The following is an 18,265-nucleotide window of genomic DNA, read 5'->3' as shown; positions in this document are numbered from 1 at the left end:
TAAAGGCCCAGCGGGAGCCGCTGCTGGCCCCAGGGCCCTGCTCCCTCCATCCTCCCTTCCCTCCCTGCTGTCTGTCACCAGGCCCCTGCCCCGGCCCCTCCTGGGCTCCCCTCCCCAACCCCTCCAGGACTGCGGCAGGCAGGATGTGGGGCCAACGCCCCCTGCTCTGAATCCCATGTTTAAAGTGCAAGAGGAAATGCTCCATTTCAGCTAGAGGTCAGACAGAACGCAGAGGTCAACGTTTTTTCCCTTAGATGGCCAGAGAGCCCATGTGAAGAGCCCCTGGGCTAGGCCACACAAATCCACATATGGGACAAGACCCCCAAGCCTCAGCGAGCTCCCGGTGTCAAGCCATGACCAGGCCACAGACAGTCAGGGCTAAGGCTGCAGGGTCTGGGCCTCAGAGCCTCCCAAGGATGCCCCGCATTTCTGGGATGCAGGGTCTCCAGGGGGGCGGGACCCCCACCCCCCACCACATCCAGATGCCTTGAGCAAGAGCTGAGCAGGTGCTGAGGAAGCTGGGGCTATGCACCCGGAGGCTGCTGGGCTAGGCGAAGCAGGAACGCCCCATCCCAAGGAGAGGATTGTCTCCCCCAGAGGCGCTCTGTGCTGAGCCCTGCTGGGCCCGGGGAACACAGAAAGGCCTGGGCTTCTCAGCCGGTGTGGGCATGGGAGCCTGGGCCTGCCACCCCTGCCAGGGCCATGCCCAGCAGCCCAACATGCTGTCACTGACTGAACACTTGAGGCTTGAGAGCCCCTGAGCCTGCACCCCTCCTTTGGCCCCCTGGCCTTCTCCAGGGATGACAGAAATGCCCAGGCTCACTCAGCTCCACCCCTGGAATAATAAGATAGCCAGGCCTTCTGGGTAGGCCTGGAGCCAGCCAGGGGGAGCACCGGGCAAGCCCCCACACCAGGTGATCTCGTGAACAATTCAGACGCTGCCCAAGCAGCCCCTGCATACCAGGGGGCCAGCAGACCTCGGCCAAGGCTGTGGCTCTTTCTAAAATTTTTCCCTGTAGGTTATAAGCCTCAAAACTCAGCTTTCTACCTTGGGCACACCAACAGTGAGAAACCCTTTCCCATCCTGTGGCTGCAGTCCCCAGGCCACCAAACGGGACCCCGTGGGAGCTGGGGGGACCAGCAGAGCTCTGACCTCAGCAGCCTGAAGGCAGCTCAGAGCTGGGGGGCACTCTCAGGAGCCTCAGGAGGCCTTCCCCCCCGCTCCCCGCCAGGGCCCATGCCGGCTCCTTACGTCTGCCAAGGTACCCGGCACAGTGAGAGGCGACCACGTGCAGGATGGTGCAGCCATCGGCGTCTGTCTGGTTGATGTCCGCTCTCAGCTCGGGCTTCTGGTCCATCAGCCACCTGAACAGGTGGTTTTCCTCTGAAGTGAATTCAGAAAGACCCCAGTGACCCTCGTGACTGGATGATTAGGCCCAGGCTGGGGGGAGTCAGTGAACAAATGACCCAACAGTCCCTCCCAGAGCCCACCCGGGAGCAGGGGGGCAGAGAGACACTGCGGGCCCCTCCCCTGGGGCTGGCCAGGCCCCCTGCCATCGGGAGGCACCCGAGGTTCGGAGGGAACCTGGTGAGCCCGGACGGCGCTGCCTCTGTGGGTGGGACAGGGGCACTCACTGGCTTGGATGCAGAGCTTCATGATGGCGTGCAGGGGGTAGGGCCCGATGCTCTGAACACTGGCCCCCAGCGAGATCAGCCACTGCACCAGCCTGGGCATTTGCTCCATCCTCTCGTAGTGCCCGAAGAGGACATACTTCTGGGGACACGAAGCCTCACTGAGGGCGCCAGCTCAGCGTGCTGTCTCTCCTGCGCCTGGTGACGCCTCCCAGGGTAATCTCCCGACCCCCCATGCCACTGGGGCAGACCACAACCTGAAGCCAGGCTGACTCCCAGGAGCCCCCTGAGACGGCCTCAAGCAAGAGACAGGGGAAATGGGGACAGGAAATGGCGCCACCCCATCAGCACAGGGCAGAAGCCAGGGAAAGCACCCTCTTCCAACCCAGGCCCAGCCCCCATACCTCAAAGAGACCCTTCAGGGACAGGTCGGGCACCCTCAGGTCACGGGGCAGCTTATCCTTCTTAGTGCAGAGTAGCAGAAACGACTAGGAAGGGAAAGGAGCCGGTGAGCACCCCTGGGGCAGGGCCTGCCCTGGAGACAGCCAAGAGCCCAGCAGGGTCCCAGAATCCCCTAGTGCCAGGCTGGTCTATAGGAACAGATGCCACTCTAGAACAGCTGGTTCCCTGGACCTTAAGCCTCCTTCCCTGGCCTGGGTCCACTAAGCCTCAACAGGTCAGAGCCAGGACAGAAGGGCTCAGCTGGCCCACCACACCCCACAAGACCAGCCACGCTCACCACGCCCACCAGCACTCACATGCCACAGCCCCTTCTTGGCCAGCTTCTCGATGACCGCCTGCCAAATGCTGGCGTCGAAGCCAACACTGAAAATCTTTTCGAAGAAGGGCAGGAAACTGCGCAAGATGACATGTTCCCCTGGGAAGGTGAGAAGGCAGTGTCCAACAGCGTGTCTGACGGGCAGGACGGGGGGGCACGTGGCCTCCGTGGGCTGCCCATCAGAGCACGGCACAGGCAACACTGCAGCGTATAGAGTCTGGAGGAGGGCATGGGGGCGGGGAGTCCGCATCCTGTGAACAGGACCTGGGTGACACAGAGGCAGTCCACAAAGAAGAGGGGCAGGGCTGGCACCAGGAAGGAGGCCCAGGGGCAATGGGGCAGGGGGACTCGTGGTATCAGAACAACTTCCCCAGCTGGCACGGTGGGCCGGGGGAGGGACCGAGCTCCCCTCCTCTGGGGGTCCCTGGCAGAGGCCAGGGGGCTTCCTGGGCAGGTCCCGAAGGTACCTCTAGGAGCTGAGCAGCTCCCTCTCTCCCTAGGTTGATTCAGGTTCCAATTCCCACATTTCTTGAGGGACACAAGGCTAAAGAAGGTTCGATGAGCTTGGAGACAGGCTGGCAACAAGCCAATACAGTGGCCGGGCAGGTTGGGGAGGCCAGAGCAGTCATGGGGGACCGGGGAGGCCGCAGGGGGCTGGGGCAAGAGAGCCAGGGGGGCCAGAGTGGCCACAGGGGGCCAGGGTGACCACAAGCCAATATAGCAGCTGGGCAGGCCGGGGCAGGAGGGCCAGGGGTCCAGAGAAGGAGGGTCACAGGGGCCACAGGGGGCCAGGACAGGACAGCCAGGGGGGCCAGAGCGGCCAGAGGGGACCAGAGCAGGAGGGTCAGAGGGGCCACAGGAGGCTGGGGCAGGAGGGCCAGGGGGCCCCCTGTGGCGAGCTTGGCCCTGAAAACCAGGGCTCCAGGGGTCAGAGATAGAGGCACATTCTCTTTATACCCATCCTGAGGCAGGTCCTTGGCCAAACCACTGGGCTTTGGACTTTGCTAAGTGCGCCAAAGACTAATTCTCTTTTCACTTAGCAATCTCTTTCCTCCCCATTAAGAGTGTCTGTCCCTTTAAAGTTTAAAACATTTTCTTTTTTTCTGAGTTTGGCAAGACAACAAGACTGTGAGATGGTAGGAAAGAGTATTTCCATTTGGCAGCTGGGGAAATGGAGGCAATGGGGGTTAGACCCCAAACACAATCATCCCAAAGCCACCAGACAAGCAGGTTTTTGGAACCAGCTACTCAGGTCTCTGGTGTCCCTCGGCCCCAAAGGTGAAGGGACAGAATGGAGGCATCCAGGGCCAGGAATAGGGCAGGGAGCTCAGCAGACTGCTTGCCCCTGAGTCTGCCCAACTACGTGCCTGAGGCTCACTGCTGCCCACAAGCTCTCCGTGAACCCAGAGGGGATGCAGCAGCCCCCACTGCCACCTGGCCCTCAAGCCTGGGCCAGGGAGGGGGAGCCTTCTCTCCAGAAAGGGACAAGGATGCCCGGGAGTTCCACCTCCTGCCCCAGGCCCCGGCTCGGGACCAACGAGCCAGGGAATGCTGACTCAGGAGAAGCTAAAGCCAGGGTCCAGAAGCTACTGACTGCGGTGACCCGCCCCCACCCCCAACAAGGCACAGGTTTAGGGATCAGGCCCATGAGGCTGCTCGCGGGCCAGGCCCCCACTCACCATTGATGGTGGTGAAGATGCCCACGATGAGGTCGGAGATCTGCACCTGGTCCGGGGAGCTCTGGAGGATGCGCAGGCCCTCCAGAAACATCTGGGCAGCTTCATAGGGCTGCAGGAGCTGTAGGAGGGAGTAGCCCGCTCGGTAGTAGCCCTGGAGGGAAGACAGGAGAGTCACTGCAGCCCAGCCCTCCAGCGGGACGGGGAGGAGGGCCCACCGCGAGCACGGTGCTCATCCCCAGCCCAGGACAGAGGCCTGGATGCCACAGCATGGACGCAGGCTGCCCTGGGCCTGCCTTTGTGAAGGCCTCACAAAGCGGCCGTGCTCGGCCCCACACCCGGGCCCACGCGGACCATGCAAGGACAGAGGAGGACAGAGAAGAAGAGGTGGGCCACCCTGCCTGCGTGTTCAGAGCTCAGCCAGAAGACAGAGGCAAGAAAACTCAGCTGGGGGTCCAGGCAAGAAGAGGGCCAAGAAGGCAGGCAGTGCCCAGCATCCTCTGTGGATGGGCCCAGGGAGGATGGAGGGATCTGAGCCTGTCCCCTGAAAGTGGCCTCTGCAGGCCTGGAAGAGGCTGGAGACAATGAACAGACAGGCTGACCCTTCCACTCAAGCACCCCGGGCACCTATGCCACCCAAGTGCTGCTGACAGAAGCCTGCTCCTTCGCAGGGACCAAGGGAACAGAGACGGGATACTGTGGCGAGAGGATCTGACAGGCCCCAAGCTGAAGGACAGGCCTAGTGCAGGGACGCAGGCCAGCTACAGACCGGGGAGGAATGGCAGAAGCTCTGTGCCAGCCTGGGGCTGCAAAGACGAGGTGCCTTTGGATCAGGGTCCCGAAGGACGGACAGAATTCCAACGGCAGCTAGACACCAGGCAGAGAAGAGTCTCATACACATCAGCAAAGGGGTGTGAAATGTCCAGAGCATCTGGCAAGAGAGTGCATGAGGGAGCTTCGGCCAAAGCAAGACTGTGGAGGGCCCTGAATGCCAGGGAACATGTGGTTAACACCATGAGATCTCCACACTTCAGGGGGCAGGCAGACAGAAGGCAGCCCATCCACAGAAGCTAGAGAAAAGTGCAATCAGTCTCAGGAGAGAATGCCCCCTCTGCCTTCGGCTCGTCCAGCAGGGGCAGGCCCTGGGTCCTAAGCCTTTGTTCCCAGGCTCGGGGGTTCCCCTCTTGCGCCAGCTGGGGGAAGGCCCAGCAGCAGCCTGAGTGCACATGAGGCAGGTCCCCAAAGCCCTTGAGCAGGGGCCAGGGTGAGGGCTGGAGAGTGGGTGGGCCAGCTTCTCGGAAGAGGGGGCCCCTCCTAGAGCGGAGAATTGCTCACTTTGATCTCAGAGACTCCTGACCCCTAAAGAAGTCTACAAGAGTGTTTGAGAGCTAATGCATCCTCAGCCCTGCAGGGTGCAGATCATCGTCCTTCTTCCTGCCCTCCTGGTCCTCCGACTCCAGGACCCAAGCCTCAGGGACTGACCTGGCCACCCACAATGCCCCGGAGGCACCCTCCATCCCACTGCCCTCTGATAACTGCTGACGCGCCTGACGCACCCTCCATGTGTCCTGCCCCACCACGAGAATCTGGGGGTGCTCTCTTCTCCTGGTTCTCCCATGGCACCAAGAAGCTCAAGGAATGGCACATGAGGGATAGCGCCTGCCACCTGAAAGGCGAGCTCCCAAGCACCAAGGAAAGCGTCCCCTGCTGACTCCTAAAGAGTCACCTGCCCCACAAGGGTTAGCTGAATGATCCCTCAACAGGGTCTGGGTTTCACTCCTGGCCCAATCTGGCCTGAAAGGACTGACCAGACACAAAAGTGCAGCCTGCTAGAGGCTCCAAGAAGGAAGGCCAAAGGCGGAAGAAGCCCGGGCTAGCTAGGAGCTTGCAGGACAGCCCCCTCCCCATCTCACAGGCAAACTAAGAAGCGGCAGCTCAGATATGGGAAGCAAGTCGGCCGGGGTCACCCAGCAAGGATAGAGGCGGGATGATGCCGCCAGGCTGGGGAGGGACAGAGGCAACTGCGTGAAGGGGTCTGGGACCACGCTCTGCTTCTATCCTACACACGTTTCCTTACTCAGACAGAATTTTTTTCTCTTGTCCTCCATACAATGTTCGTGGCCTTAGGGAGCCTGTTCAAAGCACAAAGAGAGTCCTATGAGAAGCCTGGCAAGAGTCTGGCAGCCACGGACACAGCACGCGAACACAGTGCAGGCGGGGAAGCGCGTTACCTTGACGTAAGAGGGATCCCACTGCAGGCTCTCTTTGGCCGCATAAAATGCCTCGTTCCATTTCCCCAGGTTGTAAAATGCATTGGACTTGTTGCAGAGAAGCACAGCCAAGTCTCTCGGGGGTACCCTGAGGGAAGAACACAGTGCTGACCTGAAGCACCTGGTCTGGGGCAGGCCACACACCAACAGCATCGATTACTTCCACCAAGAGGAAAAGTACCAACATGACATGCACCACAGAGCGACAAGGCCAGGGGGAGGTCACACCAGATATCCTGAGTGGAGGGCCTCCTTCCCACTCTCAGAGTCCACAGGATCATCTACGTAGAGCCCGAAGGGACCTCACACATCATCTAGTCCACCTTGCTCACTTTTACATGGAAGGAAACTGAGGTAGGTTTAGAAAGGCTGAGAGGTGGCCCCCAAGACTTATCCAACATCCCATTCTGTCTCTGAGTCCCATTAGTCATCATTGAAACACACATAAACAATGACCTGTCACCAAAACCAGCTTTACCCAATAATGTTTTAGAAAGTACTTTCCACATTTAAAACAAACAGTTTACTTGGCTTATAATAGTCAATCACAGTGCAGCCAGGTGGCGCAGTGAGTAAATCGCCATCCCCAGAGTCAGGAGGACCCGAGTTCAGTTCCGGCCTCAGACACTTAACACAAAAATAAAAAACTAGCCATGTAACCTTGGGCAAGTCACTTAACCCCAACTGCCCTCCAAAAGGCAAAAAAAAAAAAAATAGTCAATCACCACAGCAGAGATAGATTCCTTCACAACCATATGAAAAAGTGCTCACATTACAGATGATAAGAGAAATGCCGGTCAGAAGCACCCAGAGATGGGCCAAGGGGACGAGTGAAGTGTCAAGGAGGCCGATGACAGCCCCCTGAACCACTCGGGATCCCATGAGGTCACCTCTCTCCTCCCCCCTTGGGGCCACCTCTTCAGCCCATCAATCTGGCCTGCCCCTCCCAGTCTGTGTGGACAAAGGAGTCGGACACCCTGTCTGGCTGTCTGCCCTTCCAGATTTAGCTGCCCCCAGCTCAAGCCTAAATCTGATGTGAAGCCAGGAGGGACCTGCAGGGTCAGCTGGGGACAAGGGGGCCCCTGGAACACCCCAATCTCCATTTCTGGCCATCCCAGGCAGCCACTAGCAAGGTGAAGACTGGGAGAAGGGGGCTCTCTCTGCCCAAGGCACACGCTCCCCGGGGGTCAGACACTCACCAGTGGTACAGATGAAGCAGCACCTGGATAGCCTCGTCGTACTTCCTGATGGCCAAGGAAAAGTTCCCACTCTTGAAAATCTGATTTCCAGACTCCTTCAAATACTCGGCGTAGGTTGCCGGATCCATTCTGTGCAGGCAGAGAAACAAACCACGTGAGGCTCGAGCCAGGGCTGACCCGCAGCCCCACTGGCCTCCCCCCACCTCTCCTGCCCCCACAGCATCCCTGGAGAGCAGAGCATCCTGTCCATCACCCGGGCCCAGGCGCAGGAAGTGGCACCGGGCTGTCCAGTCTTACTGACATTTAAAATAATGAAAAGCGAGTGGCTCAGGCTCCACCTCACGCGGCACAGCAGGGCTCTGTGCGGAGCCATTTGGCTCTCCCCACACGTGGCCTCAGTCAGCACCGGGAGCATCTCCATTTCACAGGCGAGACCAAGCTGGAGGGAGGTCGAGTGTGTGCCCAAAGCCAACAATTGAGGATGGCGATGTGTAGGCTTGACACAGCCCTTCCTGTGTGCCAGGCTCTGTGCTAAGCTGTGCAAACACAATCTTGCTGGATCCACAACCACCCTGGGAGATCAGTGCTCTTAGGATTCCCAATAGACAGATGAAGAAACTGAGGCACCCTGATGAAGGGACCAGGGTCACCCACTAGTCAGAGTGTGGCACTGTGCCCTGTGCCACCTTCGCTGGCACTCAGTGCCATCTCCCTCTGGCACCAGGGAGTGTGTGTTTTCTATCCCGCTGCCCCGCGGGCCTTCTCCATTCCAGGCTCCCAGCCATCAAAGATCAGGAAACCCACTGGTGAGGCCTTGGCCCTGGAAGAGCTCACTCAGCAAGCGCCAGTGAGTGTGGGTCCACTACTTTCTGCCTCCAGCAAGGGTCTGAGGGGCTGTGGAAGACGTGAGCCAGAGGTCACGGCAGGGGATGGCAGGAGAGCCCCCAGTGTGCTCAGTGCCCCTCCAGGGGCTGCCGACGAAGGAGGAGGATCTCCATGGGCCCAGGGCACAGTGGGCCGGGTGGATTCACTCTCAGCCTGACAGGGCGTTTGGTGCGTTGTCTTTGCATCAGAACGTAAGGTCCCTCAGGCAGTGCCTGACACATAGCAGGTGCACACTGACTCCCTGACTGATGGGCGGCCCCACCTGGGATGGGACAGAGGAAGGAGCTCCCTGGGTTTGGTGCTGGAGGAGGCGGCAGCAGTGATGTCTATTAAAAAGCTGCCAGGGAATACAATTCCCTTTGCGTGACATGTGACCCACAGCAGCAGCAGCACCAACTCTGGGTTTCCAGGGCTTCTGCCCACATTTCCTACAGAAACTGAAAATCCTTTCCTTACCACCCTCAAGCATCCACCGTGTCTGCTGCCCTCTGGCCCTACAACCTGCCTATCCCCAGCAGTACCAGGTCCGTGCGGACAGGCCCAGCCAAGGTCATTTCTGCTAGTCACCCTAGCCCCCGACACACAGGAGGCAGGACACAGACACTTGGCAGCTGATTGAAAAAGCCTATGGAAGAAAGGAATGAGGATGCCCGAAACAGCACAAAACCCCTCTGGAAAAAGAAGCACGAGAAGCCAATGAAGGGCTCCCAAAACTGAAGAGAAGGTCTACAGCCAAAAGGAAACCATGGGGAAAAGAAAAAAGCGATTTCTAATCCTCCAAACTCACTGGAACACAGGAATCATCGAGGCCACCAATCAACGGATAACCAAGTTTGGGTTTAGTAAGTTCCTACAAGGTACAGGCGCTGTACTAGGCCGATGGTCCCAGGCACCAGGCTCGGAGAGAGCCCTCCCCATGCTGGGTTTACATCCAAAAGGGGGAGACAGAGGCACCTGCCAAAGTGAGCACGGCAGCCTTCCAAGGGCCCAAGGCCAGCCTCGCCTTGGGGAAGGGCTCCCAGGAGATCCAGCGCAGTCTGGTGGAAATCAGGCTCAGACACCCGCCTGAGAGGGAGGACACCGCAGAAGGCACCCTCCACGAGTGTGGCTGAGAGCCAGCCAGACCACAAGCACGGGAGAGCTCACAATTCAGAGCAGGTGAGAGCGATAGGAAAGGGAAAAGTCTGCACAGCCCTGAATGCTGCAGCTGGGACCAGAAGAGAAAGCTGATTATGCCAGCTATCTCCAAGAAGGGTCTCAGATTCAAGACACAGGGAGAACTAAGACAAATGCACCTGAAAGGAGTCCTCACAGCAAGTGCCCTCCACCCCCCACCCCCAATGACACAGTCCAAGATGTCGGCCATGGCCCCCCGCTGCTGTCCCTTCCCCCTCCACCCCTAAACTTTAAGGTTAGCTGAGACTAAAACCAGCCAAGAAGTAGTTGGCAAACCAGAGAATCTGAAGGAAGGAAAATCTGGCAGCAGGGAGTCACACCGAGCAAAACTGTCTGACACACGGACCCGGCAATTCCAAAGCTGGGACCATGACCTTGATGTGTTCTTAGAAACAAAGCCGCACTGCACACAGGAGCCCCCTGGATGGGGAAGGAGGGAGGACCGAAGGTCAGTTATCATGATAGGTCATTCCTATGAATGACCTCAGCCTGCATGAGGTAGAAAGAGAGATCTCTACTGGCAATAATGTGCGATGGGAAACGCTCAGTGGGGAGACTGGCCAGGAGGGAGCGGAGGACGGAAGGGGGCTTCTGGCTACAGCCAGGCGGGAGGCTGGGCCCTCAATGCAGGGCAACGGTAATGTGACCAGCAAGCCCAGTGGCCAGGGTGGAGGCACCATGTCCATCTTTGAATGAATGTCACTTAAAAAATCCCAGCACTGGCCCCACAGCCAGCCCAGAGAGGGGACATGGCCCAGAACACAGCCCCGGTCCCATGCCCTGACACCACAGCAACAGCCCAAGTGGCTGCTTCCCAGCCCTCCCTCCCTCTTTTCTTTCTGCCAAAGACAGTGCTGGCAGTGTGGGCCAGGTGTGGACACCATAGATGTGTCCACACCTCTCTCTGTCTCTCATCCCCCTCTCCCTTTTCCTTTCTCCCTCCCCCTTTTCCCTCTCCCCATCTTTTCCTTTCACTTTCCTTTCTCTGCACCTCCCTCCCTCCCTTTCCTTCTTCTCTCTTCTCCCTTTTCCTTTCTCTTTCCTTTCTCTCTCACCCTGCCTGTCTCCCCTCACCTTTCCTTTTTCTCTCTCCCTCTTCCATTCTTTCTCTTTTCTTTCTCCTTCCCCTCCCCCTCCCTATCTCCAGACTCTTCCTTTCTCTTCTCTCTCCCCCTTCCCTGTCTCTCTCTCCCCTCCCCAGGTATAGGTATCCAGCCCATGAATTACCTTCAGTAAAAGCCTGCAAGACCCCTTGTAGCTGGCCTCCTGCCCGGACCCAAGCTGGCCGTGCCCCAGGCAGCTCCCAAAGGCTTGATGTGGGGGCAGAGCACGCTCAGACCTGCCTCAGTGAAGGGAGTGAGACCTCAGGGCAGCCTCCAAAGGAGTCTGCTTTCACCTCTAGCAGAGCGAGACCCAAGAGAAATGCCTAATGGGCAGCCCACCCCGTCCCTCTCAGAGGGCATAAGGCAGCCAAAGCCCCACTGCCTCTGTGGGAAAAGCCCTGGAAAAAGAGGTGGGAGGCGGAGAAGCAGGCAGGGGCAGGAGGAGCCCCTGTGCCCCCTTCCTGCTGAGGCCCCAGCTGGTACAAACACCCACAGGGAGAAGGGGTGGGGCAGGGCAGGCCTCCCTACAAACAGGTGACACTGTGTGTTTATAAGCATATCTGGGAAGCCCCAGGCCAGGATCCTCCTATCTGGCACATGCTGGACTTTGGTCCAGCCATGCCAACATGCCACAAAATGAGAGTCAGGGTGTTGGTCCATTGCACTGGCAGCTGGGAGGGCCTCCCTGGGCCAGTGTTCTTCCTGGGGCCACCAGAACAGCCAGAGGGGCATCGGCAAGGGACTGAGGGAGGGAGACGAAGCTGGATGGGAAAGGGATGATTTAAAACAGTGGCCCCTGGCACCAGGACAGGGAGGACGGGGCATCCTCCTCCACCTGCCCTAATGGGTGGATGTGGACAGCCACCGCTGGCCACTGGCCAGCACAGGGGAGTGAGGGCCTGTCCTCAGGCTGCACTCACTGCCCGGCTCACTGTGACAAGGGACACAAGGGAGCCCCCAAACTTGGCTCAGCAAGGTCGAGGCCTTGGTCCAGCTCTCCCTGACCCTACACTACCCACTGCACCACATGGCCTCACCAGAGCTCCAGAGAGCAGAATTCAGGGCATGTGGGGGCCCATGGGGAACAGGGCCTGCACCCTAGGGCCTGGCGCTGAAGCCAGGAAAAGCCTCCCAAGCCTGGGATGGGGGCCGGGCGCCAGCCAGGAAAACCGGCTGGACTGTGTGTGGATTAACAGTGAATTAAGGTGGCAGTGGAAAGAAGTGGCTAAGGGAGGGGAGAGAGAAGGGGAAATGGGGAGGGAGGAGAGAGAGGGAAGGGGAAGAAAGAGGGAAGAGGAGGGAGAAGAGGAAGGAAGAGGAAAAGGGGAAAGGGGAAGAGGAAGGAGGGAGAGGGAAGGGGAGGAAAGGGGGAAGAAGAGAAGGAAAGATGAGGAAAAGTGGGAAGGGGAAGAGGGAGGGGGAGAGAAGGGGAGGAAAGAGGGAAAAGGAGGGAGAGAAGGAAGAAGAGGGAGGGAGAAGGGAGAGGAAAGGGAAAGAGGAGGGAGAGAAGGAAGGAAGAGGGAGGGAAGAGGGAGAGGGAAGGGGAGGAAAGGGGGAAGAGGAGGAGGGAGAGAAGGAAGGAAGAGGAAAAGGGGGAAGGGAAAGAGGGGAGAAGGGGGAGGGGGAGCAAGAAGGAAGGAGGGCATGAGCTTCATCCCTGCTCTGCCCTCCAGGCCCACACCCCTCTGGCTACATTGTATCTGGCCCTCACCTCCACCCCTGGATGAACCGGCTCCCTCAGGCAGTCCCTCCCCAGGCTCCCCTCCTAGTTTACAGAAATAAGGGGGCCACCCTCCCCTGACGGAGGCTGCCCCTCCCCTCCCCCTTAGCCCCCCCTTCCGCCCCTCCTCCTCTGCCCTGGGGGCTGAGTCTCTGAAATGACCCCAGGGCGGGGCCCTGGCCCGGTGGGGGGGAGGGAGGGGGAGGGGCTGCGCTGTGGCTGGCCTCTGTCCTGCCCTCCTTCCCGCCATCCTGGCGGCTCCCATAGGCTCCATCATCAGCTCTATGCAAATGTCCCCCTACCTCACTCCAGCCACTGTGTGCCCTGAGCATAGGCAGGACCCTGGAGGAGCCTGGCCCAATCACCTTCCCTGGGCAGGGTCCTGTCTTCCATTAGGGATCTCCACTGCCCGGGGTTCTTGGGCCCCCTCACCGCTGGCAGAGCAATTCTATCTAATCAAATAAACGCTTAATTCTAGGGTTAGGGTTAGGGCTAGGGCTTCCCAGGGTGGTGGTCCAGTGTCAGCTACCCTGGGATGGTGCCCAGCTTCCCCCTTCAGTGCAGGAGGCCTCCCTTCTCTGCAGCGGTCCTGGGATGCTGACCAGGGCAGACCAGGACAACAATCTGCTCCTCCCTGCCCAGACCTACCCTCCCGGCCTATCATGATCCCCATTTTAAAGATGGGCACGCTGAAGCTGAGCCCAGGGTCACACAGGAAGGAAGCATCTCAGGTGGAACCGGAACTTGGGTCCCGGGGCTGTAAGGCCTGTTGGCCTTTATCAACTGCAGCAGCCACGGGCCTGGAGAAGCCCAGAACTAAGTGTCCCATGGATAAAGGTCAGCTCACAAGGTGGGACGTCTGGCCCCAGAGGACCCCTCTCAAAGAGTGTCAGCTGGTTTCAGGGGGAACCCCAAACAGAGGCAGGGACCATGAAACAGAAAGGGTGCAGTAGAGACAGAGGGCAGGAGAATACAGCCCAAGAGACGACTACCTGGAGCTCAGGGACAGGGCGGAGGGGGATGTCCAGGGGAAGGGCCTCTGCATACAGGGATGCCTCGCTGCCGAAAAGAAGGGGTGCTGGAGTCCACAGGCGGCTGAAAAGTTCTGCTTAGGGCCTGTGCCCCACTTCCAGCAAGCCTCAAGTTGGGGAGCAAAGAGCTGGCAAAGAAGATTGCACAGCACTAAGGGGGACAGAACAGTGGAAGGGGGCAGCTGGGGGGGGGGGCCAGGTTAGAGGAGTCCAAAAAAAGTTGGTTTGTCCCTCTGTGAAAACAGCAAAGGGACTGCTGGAGACTCCGTGGTTCTCTACCACAACAGCACAAGTGCCCCCACTTCCATGGGGTCTTTGAGTGGGGGCCGAGTGGACATCGGGTGCGTGGACAGGTCATTCCCTCTCCATCTCTAAAATGGAGATGATGATTCTCATGTCCCTGCTGCCTTTGGGCAGTCTGGAGCCTCAGAGAGGGGGCCCAGCTGCCCAGGTGGGATGTCCCAGCCAGAGCTCCCCAGAAATCCTTCCAGCTAAAGCCTTCCTTCAGGGATCCTGCCATTCCCCTACTGCCGGACACTGCTGGGACTCCAGGAATTCCTCTGGCTCAGGCCACCAGGGAGGCCAGGGATTCCTAAGGCCCATGGGACTTTGTGTATCCAGAAGCAGAGAGAACATGGCCTGGAGATGGGCTTCCCACCACAGGGGCACCCACAGGTTCAGGAAACGCAGATGCCCCATGGCCCCCTCCCTTGTTCTGACTTAAACCTGCCAGACAGAATGAGGTCCGGGGCTGGCTGACCCTTTTCTCTTATAAGCACTTGGAAGGGAGCTTCACAGCTGGTAGGAAGCAAGAATACCTTCCAAGGGCCCCCAACCCAGGTCATATTTCCTTTTAAAGCAAACCTGCCTGCCAAGCTTCAGGGGTCATGATAAGGGTGATCAGGGCCCTCAGGCTGGTCCTGACTACCAAAGACCAGCAGCAGCATGAGGCTTCTGGAGGGACTAAGGCCCCCAGTGGGGGTCAGGAGGCCTACATCTAAAGCCTACCAACTAAAGAAGCCTTTCCCCTCCAGGGGCCTCACTTTGCTTATCTGAAAAAGAATGGGGTGGGCAAAATGACTGAGGGGACCTTCCGGCCAAGGAGCTCTGTGCCACACCAGTGAACCCAAGGCCCAGCAAGAGCAGGGCAGGCCAGTGCTTGGCACAGTGCATGGCACATAGGAGGGGCTTAATACATGTTTACTGGATTGCATTAACCACAAAGAGGAGCGAGGGGCAGAGGCACCTGAGTGGTGGGAGGAGGGGAGAAGGGGGAGCTCATGGAGAACGGCCTCAACTTTTTTTCCATAAAAGAGGGGACAGGATCTCAGCTGGGGGGGAGGCCTGAGGAGGGCAGTGGCGAGGCCCAGTGGAAGATGTGTCACACAGATCTGTAGTAGACCCATTAGAATGGTGGCATGATTTTCTCCCCCTTCAGTTGGCATGAAGGTGATGCACAGTGGGCATGAGCCAAGGCTGAGGCCATAAGTGGCATGACGATAAAACAAATGCATCCTCAGTCTTGGTCAGACGGGCTCCCAGTGGAGCAGGCTGAAGGGCCTTGGGTGTTGGTCAGCTGCAAGAGCCCCAGAACTCTCACCCTAGGGCAGGGAGCAGGACTTGAGCTTCAGAGCCTAGAGGATCCCAGGGAAGCCTGATTCAGCTCTGTCAGTGCCAAGGAGTGAAGGGAGATGATTCCCTCAGAGCGGGGAAGGATGTCCAGCTTCTCGTCTCTCCTCTCTGCAATCATCCACAGACAGCTGCCCATACGACCACTCCCCAGAATAACCACTCAAGTTTACAAAGGCCTCCCCACAAGGCGGCTGGGTGGTGCAGTGAATAGAGCACCAGCCCTGGTGTCAGGAGAACCTGAGTTCAAATCCGGCCTCAGACACAATATAAAAAAAAACTAGCTGTGTGACCTTGGGCAAGTCACTTAACCCCAATTTCCCTCCAAAAAAGCAAAAAAGAATTAAAAAAAAACAAAGTGCCTCCCCAGGCCCCATCCCAAACAGAAACCATCTGAGGCTGCCAACCAGTGTCCCTCAGAGCAAGAGAGCTTTTCTTGGGAAGATTTCCATGAACTGGTAGGAGGTGAATTAAGCAGACCCCAGCGAACGAAGTACATTACACAATGCCCACGCCAGGTGGAAGGAAACGCTCCTGGTGGAGGGAACACGGACCCAGCACATCACGCTTGATCGTCTCTCCCTCCAGTCCCACTGTGTGCTCAGCATATGCACTCCTGGGCCCCTCAGACTCTGCCTTCTCCCCACCTCCCTACACAACCCCTTTTGTGTACATGATTCTCTTCTCCACACCCACGGCCAATAAACATTTATGAAACCCCTACTGTGTGCCTGCACGGTGCTAAGAGCTGGGGATACAAAGATACAAAAGCCCCTCCTGCCCTCCAGGATCCTATAGTGACTGAAGGCCTTTCCTCTTCCCTTCTGACCAACCCGCCTCTAGCCTCCTCCACTCCAATCCACCCGCCATGCACAGCCAAATTAAGAACCTTTCTATAGCATGGGTCTCAGAAAACTCCTATGACTTCCCGATGCCTCGAGTACAAATATGAGTCTGGTGCTAGATGTTCACCAAGTTACACTATGCGCTGGGTACTGGGCCAAGGCATGCCTTGCCCTCAAGGAGTTCACAATCTGATGGAAGAAACCACACGCCAGCAAATGCCCGCAAATCAAAGCTGTCGACCAGATAGACAGGAGGTAATGAGGCGAAGGAAGGTGCAGGAACTGGGGGAGGGGGCGTTCCTGCAGGAGGTGGGACTAAAGGGAAGCCAGGGAGAACAGACAGCAGCCAGTTTGGGGGAGGGAGAGCCTTCTAGGAATGCCTGGAGTTGAGTGGCAGAGGGCCAGTCCACCTGCTTGTAACCCTAACCCTGCTGCCTTTCTGGGAGATCTCCTTCCCGGGTTCTAAGCTCCAGTCCCAAGTCACCAGAACAGCCTCTGGCTCTGGGCCTCAGCCCTCACGCCTAGAATGGATGCCTTCTTCCAAGTCCTAATTCCCATCAGGCTCAGCCTCCACAGAAAGCTCTCCCCAGGCAGGTGTTTCTGCCCAGTTCCCAGCAGAACGCGGGCCTGCAGCACACAGTGAGCACCGGCCCTGGAGTGAGGAGAACCTGAGTGGACACAGTCCACTCCTTTTTGTCTTTCTGTCCCCAGTACCTTGCATGTGGGCAGATGCTACAGAAGCGGGGCTGAATGCCAGATGAGTCTTTCCTGGGCCTTCCTACTTCCAGGGCAGAGCTGGGGTTCCTTATCACTCTCCTGGCGCTGGGGGCAGCTGGCATTCGGCTCCCCACCCCCACCCCAGCATCTGTGCCACCTGCTACTAATCCAGGCCCACAAGTGCTGTGTCAACAACTCAACCGAGATGCTTCTCCCGGTCTCATCAGCCAAAAGGAGAAGGCTAGAAAAAAGTAAGACTTTCAAAAGTCCTCAGAAAAAACCAGTCTCTCTTTTCTCTCTGAGTCCCACACCAGCCATGCTGGAAGCTGCAAAAAATGAAAGACTGATACAAAAACTAATCAGAGACTAAATGTTTTATTCTCTACTGAAAACTGCCCAAATCACATTTGAATGCTTTGATAAGTTTGAAGGCACCAGTAAGCTTTGTCAAGTCTGATGAAAACAAAAATTGGTAAATCTCGTATTGTTCAGAGAAGCATTACGATACAAGAAAAATTAAGAGTAAAATTCCTCCAAGTTAACAAATTCCACAACTCCAAACTAAAAACGAAACCCATCTGTCACTTAGCATTAAAGGGACATGCTGAAGAATTCAAGTCTAAGAACAGAAGCTCTTCCTGCTCAAGTCTCACTCACACAGAATTCCTCTTGGGATCTGCAAAATCACTCCAAAGCCGGGCGAGTCTGTGAGGTTTGGGGACCACTCTGTGCAGCTAGTTTGAACTTTAGTGCAGCTTACGAATTCTTTCAAAGGTATACATACAAACTGCACTTGCCGAGACTGACCAATTTATTATAGGATGGAAATGTTTTGTTTTGTTTTGTTTTTTCAAAGGCAGAAGAGGAAATTCTGAGATCACCTTCAGTCTCCAAAGGAATCGATGTTAAGTAAAGGTGGGGTTTATTTACTCTCCTTATTTCTTACTGCTTTTAAACAACTAAGCTGAGGACCCCAAGCAAGCCCTACAATGGGGTGAATTCCAAAGTGTTCCCAGAGAGAGAAAAGCTTGTTTCAGAATGAGGAAGCAACTGAAAAGTAAGTAAAATCGAATGTTTTCTGTGAAGTCTGTAATAAGTGAAGGTAAAAAACGAGAAGAAATGAACTTAGCCTTTGAGTGATTTGAAAGAGAACAAGTTAGACCTTGTGCCCTTCAGGAAATTACAGTCTCCACTGGACACTGTTTTGGTTTGATTTGGTTTTCCGGTGCTATTTGTTAGTGTTTTTAATAAAAATCAATTACTTTAAATCAAGAAATTATCATGCTACAATCAAAGGATATTTCTAATGCAAACCCCTGTTGACCATTTGATAATGAGGTAAATTGTATTAAGAGATCATAAAGGAAAACAATTTGCTTTCCTATCAAAGAATTAGTGAAAGTGGCATACAGGCATCAGGGAAGGCAATGCCAAGACTGGTCTCCTTAAATGTCAAAGGATTTGCCTCAAAAATACTATTGCCTAATTTATATTTAGCTGGACTAATGTGATGTTCACAATTACACGCCAACTGTATACTCGTAATCACTTTTCAATATGGGTTAATTGTGAAACGCTAAAGCATAAACTGATTGATAAATGAA

The 18,265-nt window shown here is 56.8% G+C and overlaps 1 protein-coding gene across 1 annotated transcript in view; it reads right to left on the bottom strand.

The window, feature by feature from the left end:
• The window catches only part of TRANK1 (tetratricopeptide repeat and ankyrin repeat containing 1), a 39,025-nt gene extending 31,342 nt beyond the window's left edge, over positions 1–7,683 (bottom strand). The window contains exons 1-7 of the mRNA XM_069084444.1: positions 7,556–7,683; positions 6,318–6,444; positions 4,090–4,240; positions 2,391–2,509; positions 2,037–2,120; positions 1,636–1,774; positions 1,253–1,384 (exon numbers count right to left, since the gene is read on the bottom strand). Of these exons, the coding sequence (XP_068940545.1) occupies positions 1,253–1,384; positions 1,636–1,774; positions 2,037–2,120; positions 2,391–2,509; positions 4,090–4,240; positions 6,318–6,444; positions 7,556–7,683 (880 nt within the window). The remainder of the gene's footprint in view (positions 1–1,252; positions 1,385–1,635; positions 1,775–2,036; positions 2,121–2,390; positions 2,510–4,089; positions 4,241–6,317; positions 6,445–7,555) is intronic.
• Positions 7,684–18,265: the final 10,582 nt, after the last annotated feature.

This window comes from Petaurus breviceps, unplaced genomic scaffold (genome assembly GCF_028583685.1).
Source record: "Petaurus breviceps papuanus isolate PSGF00001 unplaced genomic scaffold, PetGlider_PUasm1.0 174, whole genome shotgun sequence".
Taxonomy (NCBI): domain Eukaryota; kingdom Metazoa; phylum Chordata; class Mammalia; order Diprotodontia; family Petauridae; genus Petaurus; species Petaurus breviceps.
This window is presented reverse-complemented; position numbering and strand designations above follow the sequence as displayed.